The following is a 24982-nucleotide window of genomic DNA, read 5'->3' as shown; positions in this document are numbered from 1 at the left end:
TTATTATGTTCTTTTTACTTTTAGATATTTAATCCATTTGAGATTTATTTTACATGGTGTGAGATGCTTTCTTCTAAATAAATATCCACTAATGTCAGCACCATTATTAATAAAACCACCATAGATTAATTCCTCAGATTTGCTTAGATCTACTTCTGGACACTCTACTTAATAATTTGCTTTTATATTACTGTGTCAATACCTTGCAGTTTGGTTTCTGTAGTTTTATGGTGTGTTGTAATTTCTGGTAAGGCAAGTTTCCCTTTTACCATTATTCTTGTTTTTCCAGAGTTGCCAAATGGTCTATTATGTCAGTATAAATACTCCCCACAGGCAGACATATAATTGTTTTCCGTGAATATTTCCTATTACAAATTCCTAGAACAAGTGTTTTTCATCATATAATATAATTCTATGTAACACAAGCAGAGAACGAAAGCCACACAGTAATGCGTCTGTCATCTGCTGTAGGCTCACTTATTAGCAAGTGACGCTCTGGTACGCAGCTGTATTATACTCATGATTCGAATTCGTATTTCCCCAAAATAAAGAGCCACACTGCGACAGTGTGAATATACTTACAATGTGTCAACTCACAAAGTTAAATCTCTCAATGTCAAGAAACTACTATATAAAAAGTTGGCACCCTACTGGATTTATTCTCTGGATATGCATAGCCTTTTGACCCTCAGAACTTTGAAGATCAAATGCTTAAATTGACTAATCTCTTTAGTTCCTTTCTCTAGTGGTAATTTCCGCTCATACCCACTGCCAAATATTATCTTGTAACATCTTTAAACAAGTCTTAGAAACAGAGGTTTGAGACCGTTATCTCGACTAAGCAGGTTCTAACACTGACACATGTCATGGCTTCATCGTCAAAGTCAACTCGTGTCATGGACTCCGGACAAGCATGTAGCAGGTGCCTTTAGGCTTCTCCTGCAGCAGCACGTTCTGACACTGGGAAAGCTGTACTTGCATTTCATGTTGACCTTCCCCAGGGTGTTTGCTTGCCTCTCACACATTTACAAAGAGAAAATCCACTCAATGTCTCTAAGGACCATTCTAAATTCATATTCTACACTCCAAGACCATAATTATCAAACTGGAAGTGAATTTATTTACAAAAATATAAATTACTTGGTAAGTGTAAAGTAGTGATTGTTAATGCCAGTGAGACATTGTGGAAACATTTGCATTACAACAGGGAATGTGATCTTTGTTAAACACTCTTAAAGATATCAGTAATCACTTGTCTGTCAACCACGCAGAACACCAAGATCCTAGCCAGAGTACTCTTGGCTTTCAGTCTCAATTCCTATGAGATGAACACCTGAGAGAGGTGATAGTTACCCACGATCTTTGGCATGTCATAATCCTACCCATGAATCAGGGGCTGGAGCCCCACTCCCATTCTTATTTTTTAAAACTTGGATTATATTTCCTTAGTCTTTCATTCAGTTGCATTTAGTGAACTGTCTTTTAGTGTTATGCCCTGGACTTTGTTAAAAGCTTTCACCAAAAATATCAACATATAAATGAGGTCACTACATCTGCTCTAAATGTATCGTTACACACTTATGTTCTGTATATCGAGTGTCCCCTCTTGTAAAGTTGCACACAGCTTTAAATTCAGTGTTAGAAAAATTGTACTTCCTCCAGAAATTGGTATGCTTCCTTCTCTATATTGAGTGTCATGCTTCTGTTTTTAATTAACTTCCAGGAAATTCCCCTTCCTACCCGAAGATCAGCTACAGCAAATGTCGTGGCATCTTGGTTTGCAAATTTATGTTGTTTTATGGTTTTAGTTTTCTACTTTGTTCCTATTTTCTGTGAAAGGTGTTCTTTATTTCCATTTATCTTTTATCTATTTTATGTGGTTTTGCCGAAATACTTCAGTTCTTTTGAAACAAAAACACCAGCCCAAGTTACCCTCTTCATGAGAAGTTCTGCTTTTGTTACACCCTGTACTGCCCCCCTCCAGCGCTGTTTCTGAGCACTTAGTGTCTCTAGCAACCACTTCGACTCTTTCCTTTCATTGTGTCTCCTTGCACTTACATAGCTCTCTTGTCTTTCCAACTAAGTGAAGGACATTACATTTTCTGTATTCCCCATAGTTCTTGGTACATGGAAGACACTCAAAAATCACTTGAGAAGGAGAGAAAGGAGGGAAAGAAGGGAGAGAGGGAGGGAGGGGGAAAGGAAGGGAAGTGTGAACTTAATGTTAAAAATATGAGCTGCCTGGAGGGAAAAGGGATAAGGAAGAAGTCTATTGGGAATTGAGACAATTATCTATAATGAAGATAAATGTTTAGGTTGGTTTACCTTAAGAAGGAGAGAAGTTTTAACATCGTCGCCATACAAGGTCAGGTCATGGTCAGGGCAGGAAACACACACATCTCAATAGCATAACTGCAGGGGGGTTAGTGAATTACTGTTACAGGTGTGGGCAGGTTCATGAACACTAACAGGGATGGCAAGGAGCTTTGGGAGCAGCAGTAGTACAAAACCCTAGTTAGAAACATGGGAAAGGAGCAGTTACTGGAACCCAAAGGTAGTACCTATAGGAAAATGAAAAGGGGTCCCCGACAGGAGCATGGTCACAGCGAATGAAGGTCGTGGCCAAACTATAGCCAGGCAAGGAGACCCTAAACTCTCTCTGGCCAGCATTTCCCATTGGCTGCTATAATGCCAGTGCCAGAAGCCAGAGGCAAGGGAGGACCTATCTAGGGCTCAGCCTCTTTGGGGCACAGATTAGGATGGAAGAGGGTAAGTAGTATATAGAAGGGCAACCAGAAAATATCCAGCACCCCACACTTTGCTTTCACAGTAAGGGCTTATTTCAGAAGGATTCTATATTTGCAATTAAGGGTAGAAATGGAGTGGGGGGGTATTTGAAATAGAGGGGGTAAAACACAGAAGTAAGAAGCCCTAAATCTCTTCAACAGATACACAAAATGGTCAGAATTCCATATGAACACAAGCCATCACTTAAGGCTCAAAGGGTCTTTCAAATTTTTCAAAGCTTACCTCTGTATTTTGATACACTAGAGCTGCCTTCGTTTTTAGATTTTTGTCTCACATAGGCTCTTTCGCTTTTGGAAGATCCACCCCCTAACAAAGCAAGCCTATTAAAATATACCCATCGTAAATGCACTTGGTGAGTTGATATGTCTTCTTTTGTAGGCACTTGATAAACATGTATTATTTTTCATTTTTGCAGATTTGTTTTTGTATTTCAGGGCACAACATTTTTCAGCTCCCACATACATTTTTGATCCTGAAAAGTCCTTAATCCTTCGGTCCTGTATCTGCAGTAGTCACTGGATAAAATGAGCCCAACTGCCTCCCTTCAGTGGGTGTAAAGCTTATTATCGGATGACAATTTCAATTCCAGGGGGCATCTGCTGGTGTTGGATCTGATCTGGTTTACAGTATCCTATCGCACACTTCCAGAAACCCACCTTATTTCTTCTTTAAGGGTCCAAAAGTTGGGGCGCCTGGGTGGTTAAGTGTCAGACTCTTGATTTTGGCTCAGATCATGATCTGAGGGTTGTGAGATTGAGCCCCACGTGGGGCTCAGCATGGAGCCCCTCTTCCTCTCCCTCTGCCCCTCCCCCACTCATGCACGCTCTCTCTCTCTCTCCTAAAACAAATAAAATCTTAAAAAAAAAAAAAAGTTTCCAGTGATTTAATTCCAAGTGTAAATGTCACGTCACTTTCTGAGATGCCTCAGAGAGGGACATGACATGTGTTTCTGTGAGTTCAATTTCGGACTTTTCAAAGATTTCTTAGAAAACATGATCCTGGATATTCAGTCAGGTAGTTAGATAATTGATCAAAAATCAATATTACTAGGCACAGAAATGATAATCTTTTGTGTCCCACTTGGTACTAGCAAACAAACAAAATGCCCACCACATGTCTGATTTTCACTGTCCTGGGCATGGTCACATTCACTCTGTCGCTTAATCTTCCCAATAACCCTTTGAAGTGGATATTATAATCCCCAGTTTACAACAGAGCTGACACTCAGGGATTCAAGTGCGTTGCCTAAAACCCACGTAGGGTAGGACTGAAATTCCATGTGCCCCTGGAGTCGGTGCTACTGAGAAATGCGAAGCTGAAGTTTTGATCTTTCTTATTTTGGTAGAAGTATCATATGTGTGTAAAATAACCTTTTTGCATTTAATGTGGCATTAAATGTATTAGTGACTATTAGTACACCTATAAATAGCTAGAAATCAATCGACTTGATCTTACTACTAAAGCAGTTTAACTGGAGCTAGTGAAAAGGGATAAAGAGAAGTCTTCTCTTGAATTTTAACCAGCACTTTCTGGCCTCTCATATCCCCAGGGTAACTTTGTCTGCCTTTATAACTCAAGGAACACACACGATAGTGCATTAAAACAGCTTGTTCCGGTGACAAGTCCTTCCCTGTGCACTTCCTGAATTTGCTTTACTACTTTCTTGTGTATTAACAGCTCAGTGAAGAGCTTATATTTTGGCTTTGAGATACATTATACATAAATCTGTAGATTTTATAGATATAATATTACTAGATACTACTGTTCTTACTAAAATGCAAACTCCTGGGCGCCTGGGTGGCTCATTCGTTAAGCGCCTGCCTTCAGATCGAGCCCTATGTTGGGCTCCCTGTTCAGCAGGGGAGTCCACTTCTTCCTCTCCCTCTCCCACTGCTTGTGTTCCCTCTCTAGCTGTCTCTCTCTGTCAAATAAATACATACAATCTAAAACAATAAAAAATGAAAAAACTAAAATGCAAACTCCTTGAAGGCAGAGATTCTCGTCTGCTGTGCACATTGCTATAATCCCAGTGCCTGAACTGTATTTAACAAAGAGCTCACACACAAAAATTTTTAATGAATTATAAATGCATTAATTTTATTCTTTTCTTTCAGAAAGGACTCTTACACTAGCTTTAAAAACTGTACCCATTTCTCAATCTGCAGTAATTCCTTCCTTTGGTAAATGGTTCTGTGTAGTAGAAATAAAATCAGGGCACCAACAGGGCACCTGGGTGGCTCAGTCAGTTGAGCCTCTGACTCTTGGTTTCAGCTCAGGTCATGGTCTCGGGTCCTGAGATTGAGCCCTGCATCAGGCTCCCTCTCAGTGGGGGGTCTGCTTGGCATTCTCTCTCCCTCTCTTTTTGTCCCTCCCCCTTTTCTCTCCTTCTCTCTCTCTCTCAAATAAATAAATAAACTCTTTAAGAAAAAAATAAAGTCTGCCACCAGCAACAACTGTGTAGATGGAGTGACTGCCTGAGTTGCTACATATCCTAGTCTAGGTCTCAGGCACAGATACTGAGAATTTATTAGAATTTATTAGACTGCAATCCCTAAGAGTGCAGGAACCACAACTATCTTCTTGGTCACAGCTGTCTGGCCATCATCTAGCAAAATGCCTCACACAAAGTCACCACTCAGTGGCTATTTGTTGAGTCACTAAATGATGACAGAATCCAGAAGTGTAATTTAACACAGTATTCAGTACTGAGCATATGCTTAATAAATATTTATTGAATTGCCTTGACTGATGTTCAAAAACAGAATCACACCATGCATTCCAAAACTAAGTTGGCATTATATTTGAATTATCAGCTGTTTGGGATTATCTATGGGACTCTGCCCCACTGTTAGGGTGGTAAATTAAGATCTTACTGCATCAGCAAACTCCCCAAATCTGAGTAGTATTTGGTTTCCACTGGGCTAGCTTAGTATATTCCAACTATGGCATACTTAATTTTAAAACTAATGCTTACCATGATAACACGTGTTGTCCACTACTGTTCATGAATCCAATAATATGGCTTCTTTCTAGAGTAGTGTGTTGTTTACTAACTAGTCCTTTCCTTATCTCTTCCTTCTTCCCTTCCTTTTTCTTTTCTTCCTGTCTTTCTTAAACTCTGACTGTCATAAAAGGTTGTAAAGATCAAAAGGCAAGGATCTGGGTGCCAGGGTGGCTCAGTCAGTTAAGCGTCTGCCTTTGGCTCTGGTCATGATCCCAGGGTCCTGGGACTGAGTCCAAAATCGTGCTCCCTACTCAGCGGGGAGTCTGCTTCTCCCTCTGCCCCTCCCTGCCTCTTGTGCTCTCTCTCTCTCACAAAAATAAATACAATCTTTTTTTTTTAAGGCAAGGATCTTGATAATACTGCAAAGTCTAGAAATGTTCCAGAATAATGAATAAACAAGCAGCTTTGGAGTCAGACACTTGACTTTATGTTCAAAATTTGTGGTCCATCTTCCCAGCTCTTGAGCTTCCTGTGTTGCACCAGCTTGCACTAGAAGACACAAGCTTCAAGGTTCTACCCACTCGTTCTCTCTAGTTCCCATAGGAAATAAAGTACTTTGACTTTGGTCCCAACAAACATAACAAGACATTAACATGCTTCACATTAGGTCAAATGAATCTAAAAATATACATACATGCACACACCATATGCCACACACACACACATACACACACGACTAAACACGTTTTAAATAGATAGCCAATTGGTGAACACCCCAAATCAGAGAGATCACACATTTATAGTCTTACTTTGTCTTATGACCAGCAGCTTGCCTGTAACAGGAGTCTCTAATTGGAAATATTTTTTAAGACGTCTGCCACGAAACTAGTTGTTTCTGAATAAATCAATCAAACAGGATCACGGAAGAGAGAGTCAATAGAGGGGGAAATGATGCCACCAATACAGATATCACCACTGAAGTAAAGGAGACGATGTTTAAGTAAATACACGGGGTCATCTTGTCTATATAATTGTACCACGTCTGTTGTCTGGTATGGTTTAGCTCTGTTCAGTGTTAATAAATTACTACATAAGTAATTATAAAGTATGAAATATTCAAGAAGTGAAAAAGTCTGATGCATGGCCAAGTTCTTCCACAACCCAGAACATTCTTATTATAGATATAAATAAATTGAACTTGAGTTTTAAAATTTTAGTCCATTTTATTAAAAAGAGTCTCTTCCCAATATCACCAAGACAATTTGCTTCCCTCTTAGTGAAGTCTTACAAATCTCTCGGCTGAACCATTAGAAAGATCTTTTGGTACGCTCTTTTGTATTTGAAATATCTCTTGCTTGAAATTAAATTCAGTCCTAAAATAGCAACTTTATCATCTCCTAACCACTTCCCATTAGTAACAGCGAACTCCAGAGATAAGTAAAGCAGCCTTCATGTGTCTGGAAAAAGAACCCTATGGATGATTTAAACATAGGAGTTGGCTACTTGCTAAGAAACGGTGCATGCACATTTGTCGATATGAATGTCAGAAAGATATGAAATCTGAAAAAAGTGGAATCATTATACCGTGTAGACTAAATCTAAGCAGAGTTCAGATTTTGTCTATCAACAGTATTTCTTGCAGGGCTGTGTAAACACTTCGCTCATTAACATTACCGTAATTCTCCCTGAAGTACAAGTGGATTCTGGAGAACGTAGATAGTATAAATGAGCTCTCTCAATGCTAAAGTTTAGAGGCGCTCATTCTTCAAAGAAGGTGAAGTCTTACGCCTGAGATAAATGCCCTCATCTGCTGTCCTGATTGACAGGTGCATTTGGTCGGTTGTATGGGGGAAGGGAAGAGGCCTGGGGCCTGACTCCCTGGGCAGGGCCCTCAGGTGAAAGGCAGATTTATATAACTGCCCACAAATACCTGCTTTTGGTAGAAAGTCTCCTCAGAGCAGTGTTTGCAGATGCTAACCGTGGGCAACAAATGCTCTTCTCTGAGCCCCAATACAGTTATTCTTTACATACGGTTCTATTTCCTTGGTCAAGCCTCTTTGGAGGTACTAAATTTAGCGCTGCCAGTGAGAAGAACAGGTGGCCTGCGGCAGCAGCGAAGAGCCCCGGCTCCCAGCATGCTCTCGCGAGGCAGCCAATCGGCGCGGCCGCCCCGGGACGTGCGGCCGTCAGCAGATCAGGCAAATAAAAAGGCGGAGCCCAGCCCTGGCTCTTGAGCAGTCGTGCATTCCCAGCCTCGCCTCGGGTGTAGGGATTGCATAGAAAAGCAAAACTACACAGTCTCTGTGTAGTTTTGCTTTTAAGTTTAGAGGCTCACCGATTCATGTCGGAGATGGTCGGAAAAACCAACTCCAGATAGGACGTCGTTTCGGAAGCAACCTGGGGCTTCGTCCCACCCTTTTTGGGCACTCCTGAGAAATCAGGTGAGCGGCATCTTTACTTATTATTAGTTTTTCTAATAGTAGAGTCCCTTCCCTTCCTTATTGATATCTGGTTCCCAGTTAGAACTTTTTATTCCAACGTATGCGACGTGCCTATGTAGGCATGTTTGTCCGACTACTCACTGCTGTTACCGAGCCCTTATTGAACTCTGCTCGTTCAGCTTTCTTTAAAAAGTTCCGTGCTTTGGCATATCAGCCTGGGCAGTGACTCCAATTGTGTGAATCCACCTCATGTTCTTAAAAGTGTTGAAGTTGAGGTCGGAAATGGTGATAGAATTGTTTGCTTCTGTTGTAGACTCTTTTTGTCTGCCGAGAATGTTCAAGGTTATGTTACTCAGTGAAAAAGTGAGACGCACCAAGAATAGCTCTGATAAAATGCATGTGGTATCAGCTACACCCTGATGACTTTTTAAGGGAATCAACTGCTGGGGGATCAGTTGCGGGACAGTGACAGAACACTTGCCCACTGTCAGTCAACAGCGGAGAGTTTATTTTGGGAGCATGACATTTTAGGTGCATACCTTCATCCCTAATGACACAAAGGCCTTTCAAAAGCAAGTGCTAAAGCAACAAACTGACCTATCCAATAGGAATAAATGACCAATTCAGACAAGTTAATTGTGACATACTTAGAAATTTGGGGGGAGAGCTATAGAGTGTTTTATAAAATACTCAGTATCTCATGTATTTTAATTCATAATCAAATGATATAATATGAGCTAAATGTTGGTGTTAAGGGCAAGAAATAATATTTTAGAGACTTTTAATATCTAAATACCCTTTGACTTCCCATCTTCCTAGATTTAGATTACTCATCATAAATGCCTGTAAATGCATTGGTGTATAATACATAAATGGTGCAAAAGAATACAGCTATTTTTAGAAGATGCACTAAGTTGTAAACAGGGAAAGTGAGACACAAAAAGTTATTTGCCCTACATGTAACATGCTATATGGAGTTCTAGATGAAAGACTCACAACAACTTTTGGATATTATTTGAATTTTCCAAATATAAATTTTATTGTCTCAGAATCCTGGTTTCATTTTCTTTTTAACTAAGTAAAAAGTTACAACACGGTACAGAATTATCATTAGAAAAATTACCATTCCATAAGTTTTTAGCGAACAGAGAATTTTGTGAAAAGCATGAATGAAGTAACTGACAATTGAGAATCTGCTTTTTATATCAGAATAGTGGAGTAGTTGCATTGAATCATAAGGTATATGTGCATCAGAAAATTCACATCATCTCTCTGGAACTGATGGACAAAGTACTTTCTTCCACTTAGAAGGACTTAACTGCAAATTTCATATTCCTTTCTTTGATTTGGAATATTTGTATCGAGAAAGCACAAGGCTTTTAACTTCTTTTACATTTCACAGCAGTGTTCTCTTTGTCAGATTTGGACCTTGTTCCTTACTAAGTACTCAAGTCAGTAGTTTTCTTTCAGCTCTGTAGTAAAAGTTGGCCTACTCATGTAAGTTTAAATTTCCCTGACTACTGACTCTAGCAGTAACACCATTTATTGAGCAGGTACAAGATGAAGAAATCTTGGAAATAGAAAGCACTGTATGCTGTCTGTAAAAGGTTTGCACAGTCAGTAAGACTTGCCAGAACTTTCCAAGCAAGGGAAGAAATTGCAAAGTTCAGATTTTTAGTTTGGGTGACTATTTTAAGTAACCACCTGGATTACTTAAAGTAATACTAGTAAGACCTGAATCTATGCCAACTTTAAAAATACAGATTGAGTGAAAAATATTAAGAGGAAGGAAATTTTTAAAAATAATTATCTCTTCACCATTGGACGGATGCACAGATTCATTCCATTCTTTCCACACATCTTTTATTGTTCTTCTCCCTTCCCACTATTCCAGCTTTCCGCCTCTCCCTTAAGGGTCCCATCCTTGGTAAAACAGAATTTCCCCCTTCGACCACTAGAGGGCATTCCTTGCTCTGCTTTCCTAATTTTCCCCCCCTTCCATTTGTCTTTAGACTTCCTACTCTGCTGGGTCCAAATCAATTCAGAGTTCCGTGGTTTCAGATTGAAACCACGAAAGAGAAGGAAGACCCATCCCTCTAGGGCCCACAGATGATCTCAGGAGCAATCTGTTTGGAAAATGTGTGTCTTCACCATCTCCAGAGTAGCTCCAGGGTGGCCCTCAGCTGGGACCTTCTAACTCCTTTCCTCTTCCGTTTCAGAGTGCCTGAAAAGATGACAACCCAAGCACCGACGTTTCAGCAGCCGTTACAAAGTGTTGTGGTACTGGAGGGTAGTACCGCAACCTTTGAGGCTCACATTAGTGGTAAGCTCACGCGTGCGCACTTGCCTGCGCCTAGCCTCCTCCCCCGTATGTGAACTTAGCCGTAGGACTTGACGCCAAGTTTAAGTCGTGCTTTCACTTTGTAAAATTGGTCCAGCTGGTTGGAAGGGCCATCATAAGGGTATACCGTTCACAGAGTACTGACAAAATCTGACAATATAATGGCTTGGAAATGTTTTATTCATATTTGTAATTCCACGAAGCAAAATAATTAGCATTAGATTAAAATTGCTGTCAGAATCCAGCAGCCAAGTACGACCAAATTTGGACATTCTATATTTGGATTCAGCTGCAGAGCCAGACTGGAAGCCAGGAACCGAAGCCCAGCAGGGGCCGACTGTGGAGCTGCTGGGCAAGGAGGCTGGGGCCCTCTCCGGGTGCCTGAGAGTGGGAAATAACAATACCGTGGACTGTTTTAAGAAGCAGAAAACTTTCAGTGTTGAGCTAACTTCTAATGATCCTATTCTTGTATTTTCAATCTTTAAGTGAGTCTAGTGAATTAAGATTTTACAATGTTTGGAGATGACAACAAAAAATAATATATGACACCCTGGTCTATATATTAAAGAGAAACAAACATTGACCTTAGAATTTTATTTAAAAGAAAGTTCTAATTCCCTTCTTTTTCTTCTTCATAACTCAGTTTAGAGGTAGTTCCAGAAAATGCATGATTTCAAGGACTTAACTATCTTCTGGAACAAATGGGGGTAGTCTACAAACTATATTGTAAATAATCTTGAAATTATTTAATCAGGATTGTCTCTGTAGTATCATAGCTGGTCATATAAAATGGCACGGATTAATTGAAAATCAAGTTTGCACCTCCATGGTGCACTATCCCAACCCCCCCCCCTTTTTTTGGCTTCTAATAAAGATATAAAATAAGATTTCCTCTTCCTTTCTCCTTTCGTTTTCTCTTTATGTGCCAATCTTATTCCTAACTGGATAAGACCTTTACACAAATATCATATAATCATTCTTCGTTGTCTATTGTATATGCATATAGAGACCAATTCTATTCTTCTCACACATGATAGGCTCTGACTTTCTAATAATATGCTTATGTATCTTGTAACACTCCGTAACTTTTGAACTGTGCAGAACACAATTGGCTTCAGTGGGAATTTTGCCTGTTTGCGGAGTAGTGCAATCTTGCTTCTTCGTAGCTTCTTGTTCCTTCACACTATGTGCTAATAAATTATTAAGAAAACACCACTGAAAATGTTTGACATTCATGAATTAGTCAAATAAATGATTCACTTGGCCGTGGTGGGAGATTTGTTAATGTAGGGACAAGAAAATAAATGTTCTCTTGGTTCTCTTCACTTCCTCCATTTTAACATAAAATAAACCCTGCTCTGAATTTGCTTCATGCCTTCTGAATGTACAGAATTTAAATAAACTTCTCAAACCACGTACATGTAGTTCTTAGCTCCACAATTTACAGTGATTGAAGAGAATTCGGCTTTTCTACTTGCAACTCCAGGAATCCATGTTGTTCTGTAAGACTAGCTTTGGCTTTGTCTCTTCTACGAGAACCCACTTCTCTCCCTGAGCTTTGGCGGTTGTACAGATTACACATTTGAAAGGCAGGAGAGTTCAAGAAGACCGTGTCCCTGCAACCATAGAGGAGGGACACAGATGGGTTTGTCCTCCTCTGTTTGCTAGGCAGCCCCCTTAGATCCTTTGCTGTTCTTGCTCTTTACTTGTTTTTAAAGAGGACAACAGTCACTTTTTATTTCAAAGTTTCCTTGGCTCTACGCTTTTATAAACCCCTTTCATGATTTTAATGATGTCTATTAAATGGTATCAGGGAGAACCTGGGACAGGAAGGCAGGAGGTAGAAATTCTAGCCTTCTGTGTGCCCGGCCAGCTGAGGGACCTGGGAAAAATCATTGAGCCTCTTTTGGCTTCTTTCCTTTCCTATTAAATGAAGGTATTGACCTCTACATGAACCCACAGACCTCCCTAATTGTTTGTAAGTGGACCCTTTGGTCCTGTGGCTGTCAGGTTTTCCTTATCATTAGATGGCCTTCCACTGTGGAGAGCTTGCACCGGTGAGGACGAGGCAGGGAACATAGTGGGACAGAGTGGAGGACGTTGCAGTGCCCCATTCCAACATAAAGACGAATTGTGTTTGTGTTCCAGGTTTCCCAGTTCCTGAGGTGAGCTGGTTTAGGGATGGCCAGGCAATTTCCACTTCCACTCTACCCGGCGTGCAGATCTCCTTTAGCGATGGCCGCGCTAGACTGACGATCCCCGCCGTGACTAAAGCCAACAGTGGACGATACTCCCTGAGAGCCACCAATGGATCTGGACAAGCGACTAGTACTGCTGAGCTTCTCGTGACAGGTAGGCCGGGGCGGGGGGTGCTTCCTGTCCTCTGCCCCACCCCCAGTGCCTTTCCAACCCATGGGGAAGGAGGTCCAGGAGGAGCTCCTGAGGAACAAGTAGATGAAGCTAAAATCTAGAGAGGGGCCTCCTGGGGGCTGAATTGATAGAAGAGTTGTTTGCTGTGTAAAATTTAATTCTCTCAAAATACAGCACAAAAGTGGCTGAGAAAGTTTCCTCTATACACACATTAAACACTCAAAAGTATAGTAAGGGAATATTACAAACCGTGTTTCTGAGCAAGTAGAAAGGCTTGGAGGCTTGTTTATAAGCCTAAGGAAACAGGTGCGTCACCAAGAGTTTACACGTTAACAAGCTTCTAGATGATTCTGATACAAGTGCCCCCACAGACCGCCCATTTAAGAAACACTGCTCTTGGGGCGCCTGGGTGGCGCAGTCGTTAAGCGTCTGCCTTCGGCTCAGGGCGTGATCCCGGAGTTGCGGGATCGAGCCCCACATCGGGCTCCTCTGCTGGGAGCCTGCTTCTTCCTCTCCCACTCCGCTGCTGTGTTCCCTCTCTCGCTGGCTGTCTCTCTGTCAAATAAATAAATAAAATCTTTAAAAAAAAAAAAAGAAAGAAACACTGCTCTTGTCTATAAAGTTCAGTAATTCCTTACTTACTTTCCATATCTAAAACTATTACACTGTGGACATACACAGAAAAAGGCAGATACGTGACACAGTTTCCTCAGAGGAGTTATTGTCTTCATGGCCTCTGTCATTTCCCTCCATCCTTCCCTTCCTGGTAAGACGTTAATCCACAGAATATTGCATTACTTTACACGTGACAACCCGCATCTGTACGATGAGCTACCTAATGTTATATGTGGTTAGCCAATGCACTATACCAGCGGCGCTGTTCAGGTGTAAGGCTGTTATCAATGCATCAGGGAACATCATGTGTGAACTTTAACATACATCCAGAAAATTCAGAAATGGAAAATGCACAGGCGTGACAGGTTGTTTATTACTCAAAAACATGTCAAAATTGATCCCATTCTCTCTTCACATTTCTAAAAAATTTCTTTCAACATAATGGATCAAAAAAATTCCCCTTTTGTAGCATAACTAACATTAAATCATGTCACTATTTGGATTAACATTTAAATGCAAGTAAATATTTGGGTTTTTTGAATATTGATCAATTTAGAAACAATTTAGGGTTTTTAACATTAAATTAATAGTGATTCTGTAAGTCACACGTACACTTATCAAACCATCAGAATTTATTTTAATGCAATTTACTGAAATGTGCGAAATTACTTTAACAGGTTAAGAGATTCTCTTAAAACGTTATAACAATATCAAGGCTTTTTCTTACAAAAAAAAAAAAGTGGTGGCTTATAGCTGCTAAACAAAGCAAATAAAATAAAATAAAATATGGTGGCAGGATTACCTTCTGCCATCTTCTGGCTCCTTTCTTGCTTTCCTCTGCACGAACTGGGCTCAAGGACAGTCAAGGGTGTTTGGTTCAGGGAGTCATCACCTCGTTTTGAAAACAGCTGTGATTGTTTAAAAATAACCTGTCGGGAGCACCCTGGCTGACGGTCCTGATTTTCCTTGCTTCCCCTTGCAGCAGAGACAGCGCCACCCAACTTTGTTCAACGACTGCAAAGCATGACTGTGAGACAAGGAAGCCAAGTACGACTCCAAGTGAGAGTGACCGGAATCCCTACACCTGTGGTGAAGTTCTATCGGGATGGAGCGGAAATCCAGAGCTCCCTTGATTTTCAAATTTCACAAGAAGGCGACCTCTACAGCTTACTGATTGCGGAAGCATACCCCGAAGACTCCGGGACCTATTCAGTAAATGCCACCAATAGTGTTGGAAGAGCTACTTCGACTGCCGAATTGCTGGTTCAAGGTACGTGCTGCAGGCGGAGAAACTGGGAGAGGGGAGCGTACTTGCTGATGGAGGACGAATGGGGCCAGAGGTCCTGCCACCTCCCCACAGAGGCCTCGGGGATGCTGCGAGCTGAAACCAAAGCTGGCTTTTCAACACCCAGGAAAAGCCTCTGAGATTCCATGCAGGAGCTCAGAATCATTGAAGGACTCTGTGCTTATAAGCCCGTCAGAAACTGAAAAGTATTTCAATTAGGTCATCTAAGTTTTCAAATTATTGACCAATAATGGATTTTTTTTAATGGTTCTAAGTAAATTCTTATCTAATAATGAATATATTTTATTTTAAAATCTAATTTATATTAATACAAAATAAAAAACTTTCTGCATTTTCCTCCATTGAGACGAGTAGAAAATGTTACTGACTTTGCAGTCAGAATTAACATCATCTCTTTAAAATGGGTCACCGTGCCTCTTCCTAAGTGTCTTCCCCTGCCCACAGGCGAAGAAGTAGTACCCGCTAAAAAGACAAAGACAATTGTTTCGACTGCTCAGATTTCAGAAACAAGAGAAACCCGAATTGAAAAGGTATGTTTCTGCACTGTTGGTCTTCAAACCTTTTAGATTGTTGCTTTGTCAACTTTTCCCCCTCAACGTGGGCTTTGTTTTCATCTTTTACAGAAGATTGAAGCCCACTTTGATGCCAGATCAATTGCAACAGTTGAGATGGTCATAGATGGTGCCGCTGGGCAACAGCTGCCACATAAAACACCTCCCAGGATACCTCCTAAGCCAAAGTCAAGGTCTCCCACGCCACCGTCCATTGCTGCCAAAGCACAGTTGGCTCGCCAGCAGTCCCCGTCGCCGATAAGACACTCCCCTTCCCCGGTCAGACATGTGCGGGCGCCAACCCCATCTCCTGTCAGGTAAAGCCTTTTAAAGGAGAGCAAGTCATTGTGCATTTTTGAATTAGGTTTCATCCAGTGAGATGAGAAATAGAAGGAAGCGATAAAAAAATGTAGCATGTGATAAAGGAGGTAAGCCGGAAGGTCCTGAATAGGATTTTCACAAATCCTCACTGGCCACAGGTAGGTTGGAGGACTTTATTAACTCTACGTCTGAATTCCTATTTGTATTCCATTTAACAAATATCTGCTTTAGGAGCCAAGAGGAAGCAGTGAAATGAAAAGAACACAGAATTTAGGGTTGAAAGCCCTGTTGAACACAGGATCATTTGGTAACAGTGTGACTTAGGGAGATAATTGTAACAATAAAATAGTCGCTACTCTATATTGGCCACTTGGTCCATATCAGACATTTGATTGGCATTCTATGTATATTATCTCCTTAAATATTCACAGCAACTTCTAGGAATTATTACTAATTTTACTGATAGGTGAGTGGAGCTAAAGAGGTCAAAGAATTTGCTTCGGGCCTTAGTCATACCATTTGTACGCTAGAGAAAGTCACGATAAGAATGATCTCACGGTGTGTTGTGAGGATTCAGTGAGCTAATTAGTTGAAGGGACTTTGTATATGGAGCATAGGAACATTTGTATAATTATTTTCTGATAAGAAAAACCTTTTAAATATTTTGCATATGCTTACGTCATTTTCCATAGGAAATAAGATGGGTTTCTATGCTTAGTTAATATGGAGGTATTTTAGAAAGTGAGCATGTATCATCAAGGCTCAGAAATTATTCTATAATCAAGTGTGAATTATCCATGGCAAATTTAAACTTGGAACTTGGCTTAACCTGCTGAGGTTTTTAATATGATGAACTGAAAACATGTCCAGATTTTGGAGAAAACAAGAAAAGTGTTTCTTGATCAATTTATACGATTGTTTTTAGCGTAGAGAGAGTTCCTCTGCCAAGAAAAATTTTGAAAGGAGAATAATAAGCAGATAGTTGACCTAAAAAATATTCAAATTTACTAGTTACTAAAATCAAAACACTGTAGTACTGGTAAATGAATAGAAAATACATTAGAAAAGCAGAACAGAGCATCCAGAAACAAATTCAAGTGTCCGGTAGATTCCATTTTTGATCAAAGTGACTTTCAGTTCAGTGGGTGAAGGGGTATCTTACTCAATAGAGAGTGCTGGCCTGGTCAGCTGTCCTTTAGGGAGAAAACAAATATGAACCTCTACCCCACACCGTTTACAAACTAAATCTCAGCCTGACTAAAAAAAGCTAAATTAAAAAATAAACACAAAAAAAAAGAGAACATTTGGGAAAACTTTTGTGAAGGAGAGCTTTTAAAAATCGATTTGGAGTTTCAATTACATTAAAATAAAAGTGTGTGTATGGCAAAAATAAGGTCATTGCCAAATCAAACAGTGCATTTGTGAAAATATTTTAGAAGTGTCTCTTCTTCAAGATATTTCATTGTTTCTGCCTTGAAGGTATTATATTAAATATACAGTGGGTACAATTGGATGGCAGAAGCCCCAAAACCTTGCATAACGTACACGACTGTTTACATTGTTGCTCAGTAAGACCCCAAAGAAGCGAAATGCAAACAGCAGATCTAGGGGGGAAATGTTTGCAAACACTCGTGACAAAGAACGGAGTAGCAAGTGTATTAAAAATCTTCTACAAATTAATTTTTAAAAGAAAAATAAGCAACACAAATGGAAAAAAATGAACAGAAGACAAGCATTTCACCCAAGAGGCAATGTAAATGTCTGACCGATATATGAAAAATGCTAGATATTTTCCAATTTTTATAATGTTGGCCACTCTGAAAATTAAAGGTACTGGCAAACACTAATATGAAAGAAGACTTGAACCGAAAGCTCAGTTTTAAAAACATGTCTAGCTATCAAATAAATAGAGTGTTCTGTCCCAGGCGAGCTCCAAGTTTGCACACCATGAAATCACAAGACAGGCCAAGTGTGATTTCTGGGGGAGATAACAGCCTCATTGTGCTTTTAATCCAAGCCTAAGGGTCATTCAAAATTACCGAGCTTCGCTGATTCCATGGAGCGCTTTGACTGTCTTAGCAGCTCTGGCAGTTCATTAATAACACTCCCCATTACTTAGTCCCTGAAATCTGCTTTAAAATCAGAAATAAAAATAGCAATTTGTCGAGAAAATAATGGCTATCTAAGATAGACTACTTCCTAAAATGTCTAATGGTTTAATCTTGATTTTTGTCGTAGAGTAAGGCAAACGTATTTTGTTGAATAAGGTACACGTATCTAGCTGTGACCAGGTGATTATGTTTTATTGTAAGAGCAAAAATAAGCACTTGCCTATAATAACTCAAATTACATTGATTTTTCACAGCTATGGGCTTACCTGCAGCCTGCTGCTAATCACTCGTGCCATGCTAATCATGTCTTTAACTTTCTGAAATAAACCCACTTTCTGATGAACAGCAACAGTGAGGCACAAGCTGAAACTTGGAAGTACACGTCCCTTTGCTTTTCTTCAAGAGGTGTAGACCCTGCATTTAGAATAGTGTTAGATGTCTTTGTTATATTTCTAAGGCAGTCACTTTTAAAATAGAGACATGTTCCCCTAGATTTTCCTTTACTTGATTACGACTTCATGTATAAAATGTAAATGGATTTTTCACCGAAAAACCCTTCTTTAAGAAAAGGACTAAACAGTTCTTCGTGAAGCTGGTTAATATTGTAGTGTACTATTAAGTTACTCTGTCATTTAGAGCACATATCAACGGTGCCTCGAACCTTAATTAGAACAGTCGTTTCATTTATGATCAGTGTAAGTTAATGCCAGAGTATAGTTATAAATATTTTCCTATAAATTGTAGTTATAGTTAATGATGAGGCAATACTGCCATCTAGAGGGAGAAGTTGATTAAGAACTGCTCAAAAATTAAACTATGAAAATTGTTATCTTAAAATAGTTGGCCAACCCCTAGAATTATTGGTGTAGATCAGGGACTGTCTTTTTTGGCCATAAATGTCAGGAGTTAGCACCTAGATTCTTCGAATGATGCTGTTGCACTTGGGATATACAGGAAAAGCAATGAAAACTATTTTAGAAGAAGCACTTTATCAATTTAATAGAAAAACTGTGGAGTCCTTGGATTTTAAAATAGCCAGTTACCATAGTAACCATATGGATAATAAAAGGAGTCCAGAGTACAACACAATGAGAGTGAGGGTAAACACAGAGAAAATTGAAAAGAGCAGTTCACGACACTTTGACCATTGCAGAGCCCATACCCAAAAACACTCTGCAAGAAGTGTCCCAAGAAAGCTTTCTCCTAGCCTGGAGGTTCGCAAGGCGCACAGGCATGGTAAAAGCTGCGAGAGGTCTACAGGGAAAGAAAGAGGCGAGACTTCTTTAGCCCAGAATTGCACAAGCAATTTGATTACAGAAACCTTTCTTTGTTCCACACCTGTCTGACATACCCTCCCCCATTGGAAGAACAGAGATATATAGTTCTGATTACCCTATTGGCCATGTCCTTTCTTTGGCTGCATTTGAAGACCTTCTGCTGTCTTGACTTTTTTAAATGGTGAAGAGGTGGGGCAAGGGACAACATTCATTAGCTTAGAATCCCGTCTGATTCTCTTACGGAGTTACAGCAGGTAAAACTAAGGTTTACCAAGATACAAAACAAGTGACTTTCAGTCAAGTACATTATTTGCCTTCGAAGAGGTTATTGGGGCACACATTTTGAAACTCTGCCTTAAGCACGTCCAGATTTTCCCTCCATTATTCAAATCCAATGACCAGGAGAGGAGTTGTGCGTCTTGCCATTCCTGACCTCTGCCGTCTGGTTTTCAGATCCGTGTCTCCAGCGGGAAGGATCTCCACGTCCCCCATCAGATCCGTTAAGTCTCCGCTACTTGCCCGGAAGACCCAGACACCCGGCATGGCCCCAGGCCCCGAAGTGCCTCCCCCTTGGAAGCAGGAGGGCTACGTGGCCTCCTCTGAGGCTGAGATGAGAGAAACCACGGTGACGAGCGCCACCCAGATCAGGACCGAGGAGAGATGGGAAGGGAGATACGGGATCCAGGAGCAAGTGACCGTCAGCGGAGGAGCGGGCGCTGCCGCCAGCGTGTCGGCCAGTGCTGCCTTCGCGGCGGGGGCCGTGGCTGCTGGCGCTGCAGAGGTAAGCCCGGGCCGTCCTGCTGCCGTTGTCTTCCTTTCACGGCCGGGTTGGTGTCTCCAACCAGAACCCTGCCATGAAACTCCGTCTGTGTGGCTTGGAGGGGACATGCATATGAACATACGAACATTAACAGAAACGGAAGGTCAGATTTGGCTCATGCTTTGGAAAATCATTTTTAATTGGGATAAAGGTTCTATTCTGTGAGGTTTTCAGAAAATCCAGGTTTTAACGATACATGCCCCCTCTCTCTTGGCAACGACACACGCTTATCCCATATAATGTTTTACTCGGGGCAGCTCATTTCCCTTGCACTTTTGTATTTTCTGCTGAGCATGTCATCTTAAAAATGGACTCGGCCATTTCCAATCCAGGTGAGACAAGAAACTGACAAAAGTGCAGCTGTTGCGACTGTCGTTGCTGCTGTTGATATGGCCAGAGTGAGAGAACCAGTCATCAGCGCTGTAGAGCAGACTGCTCAGAGGACAACCACGACTGCCATGCACGTCCAACCTGCTCAAGAACAGGTAGGCCCGCGGCCGGCTGCAGCGAGCTGGGCAAGCAGCGATCCCCTGGCAAACCGGTGCTCCAAGCATGGCGAGGACAGCACTGAGCCCAGTGTGGCCCAGATGTCTAGGGCTCTCCGAGCCAAAGATGGCCTGAGAGTCCAAGGGTGTTCAAGATATAAGTGCCTAAAGTTCCTGGTCCGTGTCAGGCGGGTAGACAGACAAGAGTAAACTATCAGAAAGTTGGTATAGGAGGTCAGAGAAGGAATTTGAGTATCAACATGGCCCTGGGTCGAGATGGGCAAAGGGTGGCCAGGAAAGCCAGCTGAACAGGAGGAGTGTGTGTGCATTCATTGCTGTGGTTCCAGATCAGTCAGTCCAGAGCTCAGCTGCTCCAAGAGCTTGGGGGGGGGGGGCGAGGGGGGGGGGAGAACCATTATTGCAGGGCAGACATTACCTTTCTCCAAGCTTCCCCAGAAGACCTTTGCTTTTACTTTCCTCAAAACAAATGTGACACTGGATTCATGGCTGAAAAGTGTTATAAATCCTGGGTGATTTCCCACCTCGTATTTGAATAGATTTCTTTTACAATTTAAAATTACTCCAGCTTTCCTCCTTATCCTCTCTTGTGTGACATTTCTGTCTGTATCCTGATTTATTATTGGAACATTAATATAAGGTGCATGAAACTATTTCCTTCTTTTCCCCTCTGAAATTCAGATTAAAAAAGAGGCAGAGAAGAAGACGGCTGTAACTAAGGCAGTAGTGGCCGCCGATAAAGAACAAGAATTAAAATCAAGAACCAGAGAAGTAATTACAACAAAACAAGAGCAGGTGCACGTAACTCATGAACAGGTGAATAAAATGGGTTTTGATGTGAAATTGTTGTTGATGTTCCCTGTGTCAGCACACATAATAATGTTTACCTCGAAGGGTTTTGTTTCTTGGGCAACACAGTTGTTATCACACTAATAAAGTCCCCTTGTATCTGCGTATTCCTGGGCACCAGATACCAAGGTCCCTTAGAGTCCCCGGATGCTTTGCTTGTGTAGACAAAAGGGACTTCTTTGAACGCAAACAAGGGGTTTCATCTCTGTTGTCCTAGAGGCGCACGAATTAAACATGTGCCTGTGAGTGAGGTTGAACCAGGAAGAGTAGATGTGGAGGTAGGAACAGAGAAGGACACCGAGCACACATTGCTTTGAAAAATAGCCCACCAACTGCTTTCTGAGCCCTTAGGAGAACCTCAGAATATGGATTTGAAGCGGAATGGACATCACGGGTTTTGTAGGTCCAATGACCAAAAAAAAGTGCAAAGGACAGTCATGATTGGAGGCATTCAGGGACAAATTCGATTAAGGCCAATTGGTCAGGCTTTTGGCCAGTGGAGCCAGTTATCAGCTGAGTGGTTGGAGAAGATGAACTTTCAAGTCTTTTTAAACCCTGAGATCCGGAATGTCAGGGATGGTGTCAGAGTGGCAAAGAGGAAAGAGGCAAATGGGGAAAACTACACCCCACTCTCCCCTCCACACACCTTAGGCAGCCAGATCCAAACAGCCTCCTTCAGAAGCTTAAGGATTTGGGAAGTTTTTGGCTGGGATGTGTACAAAACTTTTCTCCCCATAATGTCTCAATTTTAGAAAAGTAAGTCTGGTTATTCTAAGCCATCATAATTAGGAAAATTTCCAAAGCAAAAATATCCTATAAATGTAGATTGTAAATTGCCCATACTTGATTTCTCATATATAAATCTAAAGGGTCAGACAAATTACTTCTAAGGCCTTCTATTCTAACATCCAGTTCTTTAAGATTGCTTTTAGATGACAGAAGTGGCATAGAATGGTATTGCCCATCTATCCGTTTATGAAAATTGGAAGTCTTTTCAAAGAAGATGGCAATTGTCCAATTCAATTAAATGGTATTGAATCCAACTTTTTTTCCCTGAGCAGCATAAATTATGGTTTAGGCAGAGAACGAGCATGGTCCTATGAAGGGAAATGAGATGATGTATTTAGTGATATCTCCAGAAAAAGAGGATTTTACTTCTTTCTTCAAATTCTTACTTTGTTATATTTAATAAACAGTATGTCACTTCTATTAGAGATCAGGAGACAATAAGAGTTTGTTTTTATTTTGATTTCAGATAAGAAAAGAAACTGAAAAAGCATTTGTACCAAAAGTAATAATTTCTGCAACTAAAGCCAAAGAGCAAGAAACTAGAGTTACTGGACAAATTACTACAAAACAAGAACAAAAACAAGTAACTCAAGAAACAGTAAGTCTGATTTTGTAAATATATTGTAGTTCGTGGACACATGACACATTCTAGCCAGCTGCGTGTACCGTATTACCAAAACCTCTAAATGGAGGAGTCTTTTGTATCTATTTTCTTTTCGTTGTTTCTGTTTTGTTGTTTTTCTGAAACTCTTTCATGATGCATATTCTGTTTCCTTTGCACAATTTTTCGTTCAATTGATCAGTTTTGGGTAGATTGTCTATGAGAACAGTTTGGGAGCACATCTTTGACATTTCTAGAGCGTATTTAAATGGAAGACAGCTATCACTCCAATTAAGTTACCCCCAGTACAGTTTGACACGTGTGCACACACACACCTACCAGCCATGAACCCTCGGAGTGAGTATCAAGGGAAAGTGAGGAAATGCTGGACATCAGGGAGCACCGGTCCTTCTTCAAGAAAATGCCCTAATTCCTGACTGAAAAACAGGGGCCTAGAATGTTTGCTGCTTTTGTTCTGTAGTCAGGTGCGAACAACCTCACTGCTACCAAAATCCACTGCTCTTCCCTGTGTGACATCAAGCCTTAAGGTGTCAGGAAAGAAGCATTTATTTTTAACTCTTTCCTGTTCAGGAGGGTGCCTGCACTCACCTTTCTTGATCTCCTGTTCTTTGCTGATCCCAGAGCTATTTTTTAAAAAGGTCTAGCTGAGAACACTATGCTTTTTGAAGGCTGGCCACAGGCTATTGAATGAATTTGCCTGTCCTTAGAGTGAGGGAGAGACTTTGAATGCCCACGTACTCTACTTGGCATGATCAAGGGTATAGAGATCCCTGTTGCTATTGCAATTCTAGTTACTGGCAAGTTCAGCCTGACTGTAGTTTTCTAGCCATTCACCAGTGGCCGCTCACTGGGTCCTCACATGTCAACAGTCTCAAAGATGAGACCTTTTCCATTTCTAGGACAATTTGCAAAGGAGCAGGTGGGCAGGAAAACAAAAGTCTGTGTCTTAAATGTTAAGTGTTGGCCCTTAAAATGGAGATGTGATGCTTCCTCTCTTACCACTAAACATTTTGTATTCTTCTGAATGTTGCAAGGGTATCTTGCCATTTCTTTTGAATCTCAAACCTTTATTTTACTCTGAAAATCAGATAAGACAGACAGCTATGACAGCTGCTGCGTCCATGGTGGTAGCTGCCACCGCAGAGACCACAAAGCTAGAAACAATCCTGGGAGCTCAAGAAGAAATTGCCACACACCATGATCAAATGCACATAACTCAGGAAAAGGTGATGACTTCCTGCTGGTGTGCAATTCACTCTTCATGTCATTTGCAAGCTGCCTACACGTTCATCATGGGTCTTTCTCATCACTTCTTCACCTCCTCTCTTTATAACTCGGATAGAAACCTCCCTCAGAACCTCTCACGAACCCTTTGCCACCTCTCCAGCTTTCACCGCCACTTTTCATTCCTAACTTTCAAACTTTGTTTGGATTGGTACTAACATGATACTATAATTCACTTTAATATCTTCCAGTTTTCAAGTCAATTGATAAAATGCAAAAGTATGTGTTGATTATGGTTGTATTGGAATTTCCCATGGATTACAATAAGAAGAATGTGAGAAAGAGAAATGCATCCTTTATTCTCTTATTGCTGATCACATTTTTTTTCTTTTAGACTGCACTAATTTTGATACCGTTAGCAATGAACTAGTACAGCAGCTCTTACGATATGTTTAAGGGTGATTACAGTGTCCGTGAACAGCAAGAAATTTGCTTCCTTTCTCAGTGTTGAATTAAGTTTCTTTTATTAGAGGCTGTATGAAATTTAATGACCATTTTCTCACCTTTCTTTTTATCATATGACCAGATAACGAAAGAAACTAGGAAAACAGTGGTACCTAAAGTCATAGTTGCCACACCCAAAGTCAAAGAACAAGATTTAGTATCAAGAACTAGAGAAGGCATCACTACCAAAAGAGAACAAGTTCAAATAACTCAGGAAAAGGTGAATACACATATTTGAGATGGGAAAAGTTCATCTTTAAACTAATGTCTAGTAAACCATTAACTATGATGTGCTATGAATTATGAGTCTGTATTTTCCTCTTTGAATCCCAGACTAAAAGCAAAATGGTGAATGTGTGACTGCTTACCATTAATTTTATCTGCACATTTGATTTTCATCCATCTGTAGCACGTGTTTTTCATTTTATCCCACCATTGTTCTTTGCATGAAGATGAGCATTTTTAGTCTGATTTTTTAAAAGCAATATATGGAATCATCTGGAGAACTTTTTTTTTTGTTAACATTTCTAAGTTTTGTGATGCCCAGTCAGTATATGTAAACATTGTCAAGTAACTCCTTTTGTGT

General features: G+C 40.7%; 1 protein-coding gene across 50 annotated transcripts in view; it reads left to right on the top strand.

Annotated features, from left to right (window-relative positions):
* Positions 1 to 7900: 7900 nt before the first annotated feature.
* The window catches only part of TTN (titin), a 270562-nt gene continuing 253480 nt past the window's right edge, over positions 7901 to 24982 (top strand). For 47 of the 50 annotated variants that reach the window (XM_057316414.1, XM_057316410.1, XM_057316302.1 and 44 more), the window contains exons 1-12: positions 7905 to 8193; positions 10413 to 10516; positions 12683 to 12886; positions 14502 to 14789; positions 15270 to 15355; positions 15449 to 15693; positions 19539 to 19866; positions 20238 to 20390; positions 21090 to 21224; positions 22513 to 22644; positions 23757 to 23894; positions 24479 to 24616. In XM_057316414.1, the coding sequence (XP_057172397.1) occupies positions 10426 to 10516; positions 12683 to 12886; positions 14502 to 14789; positions 15270 to 15355; positions 15449 to 15693; positions 19539 to 19866; positions 20238 to 20390; positions 21090 to 21224; positions 22513 to 22644; positions 23757 to 23894; positions 24479 to 24616 (1938 nt within the window). In that variant the 5' untranslated portion in view covers positions 7905 to 8193; positions 10413 to 10425. Of the gene's footprint in view, positions 8194 to 10412; positions 10517 to 12682; positions 12887 to 14501; positions 14790 to 15269; positions 15356 to 15448; positions 15694 to 19538; positions 19867 to 20237; positions 20391 to 21089; positions 21225 to 22512; positions 22645 to 23756; positions 23895 to 24478; positions 24617 to 24982 lie in introns of all 50 variants that reach the window. The other 3 variants (XM_057316423.1, XM_057316417.1, XM_057316425.1) reach the window with 2 other exon arrangements.

Source organism: Ursus arctos, unplaced genomic scaffold (genome assembly GCF_023065955.2).
Source record: "Ursus arctos isolate Adak ecotype North America unplaced genomic scaffold, UrsArc2.0 scaffold_1, whole genome shotgun sequence".
In the NCBI taxonomy this organism is placed as follows: domain Eukaryota; kingdom Metazoa; phylum Chordata; class Mammalia; order Carnivora; family Ursidae; genus Ursus; species Ursus arctos.
Note: the sequence above shows the minus strand (reverse complement) of the source record. Positions and strands in the feature narration are given on the sequence as shown.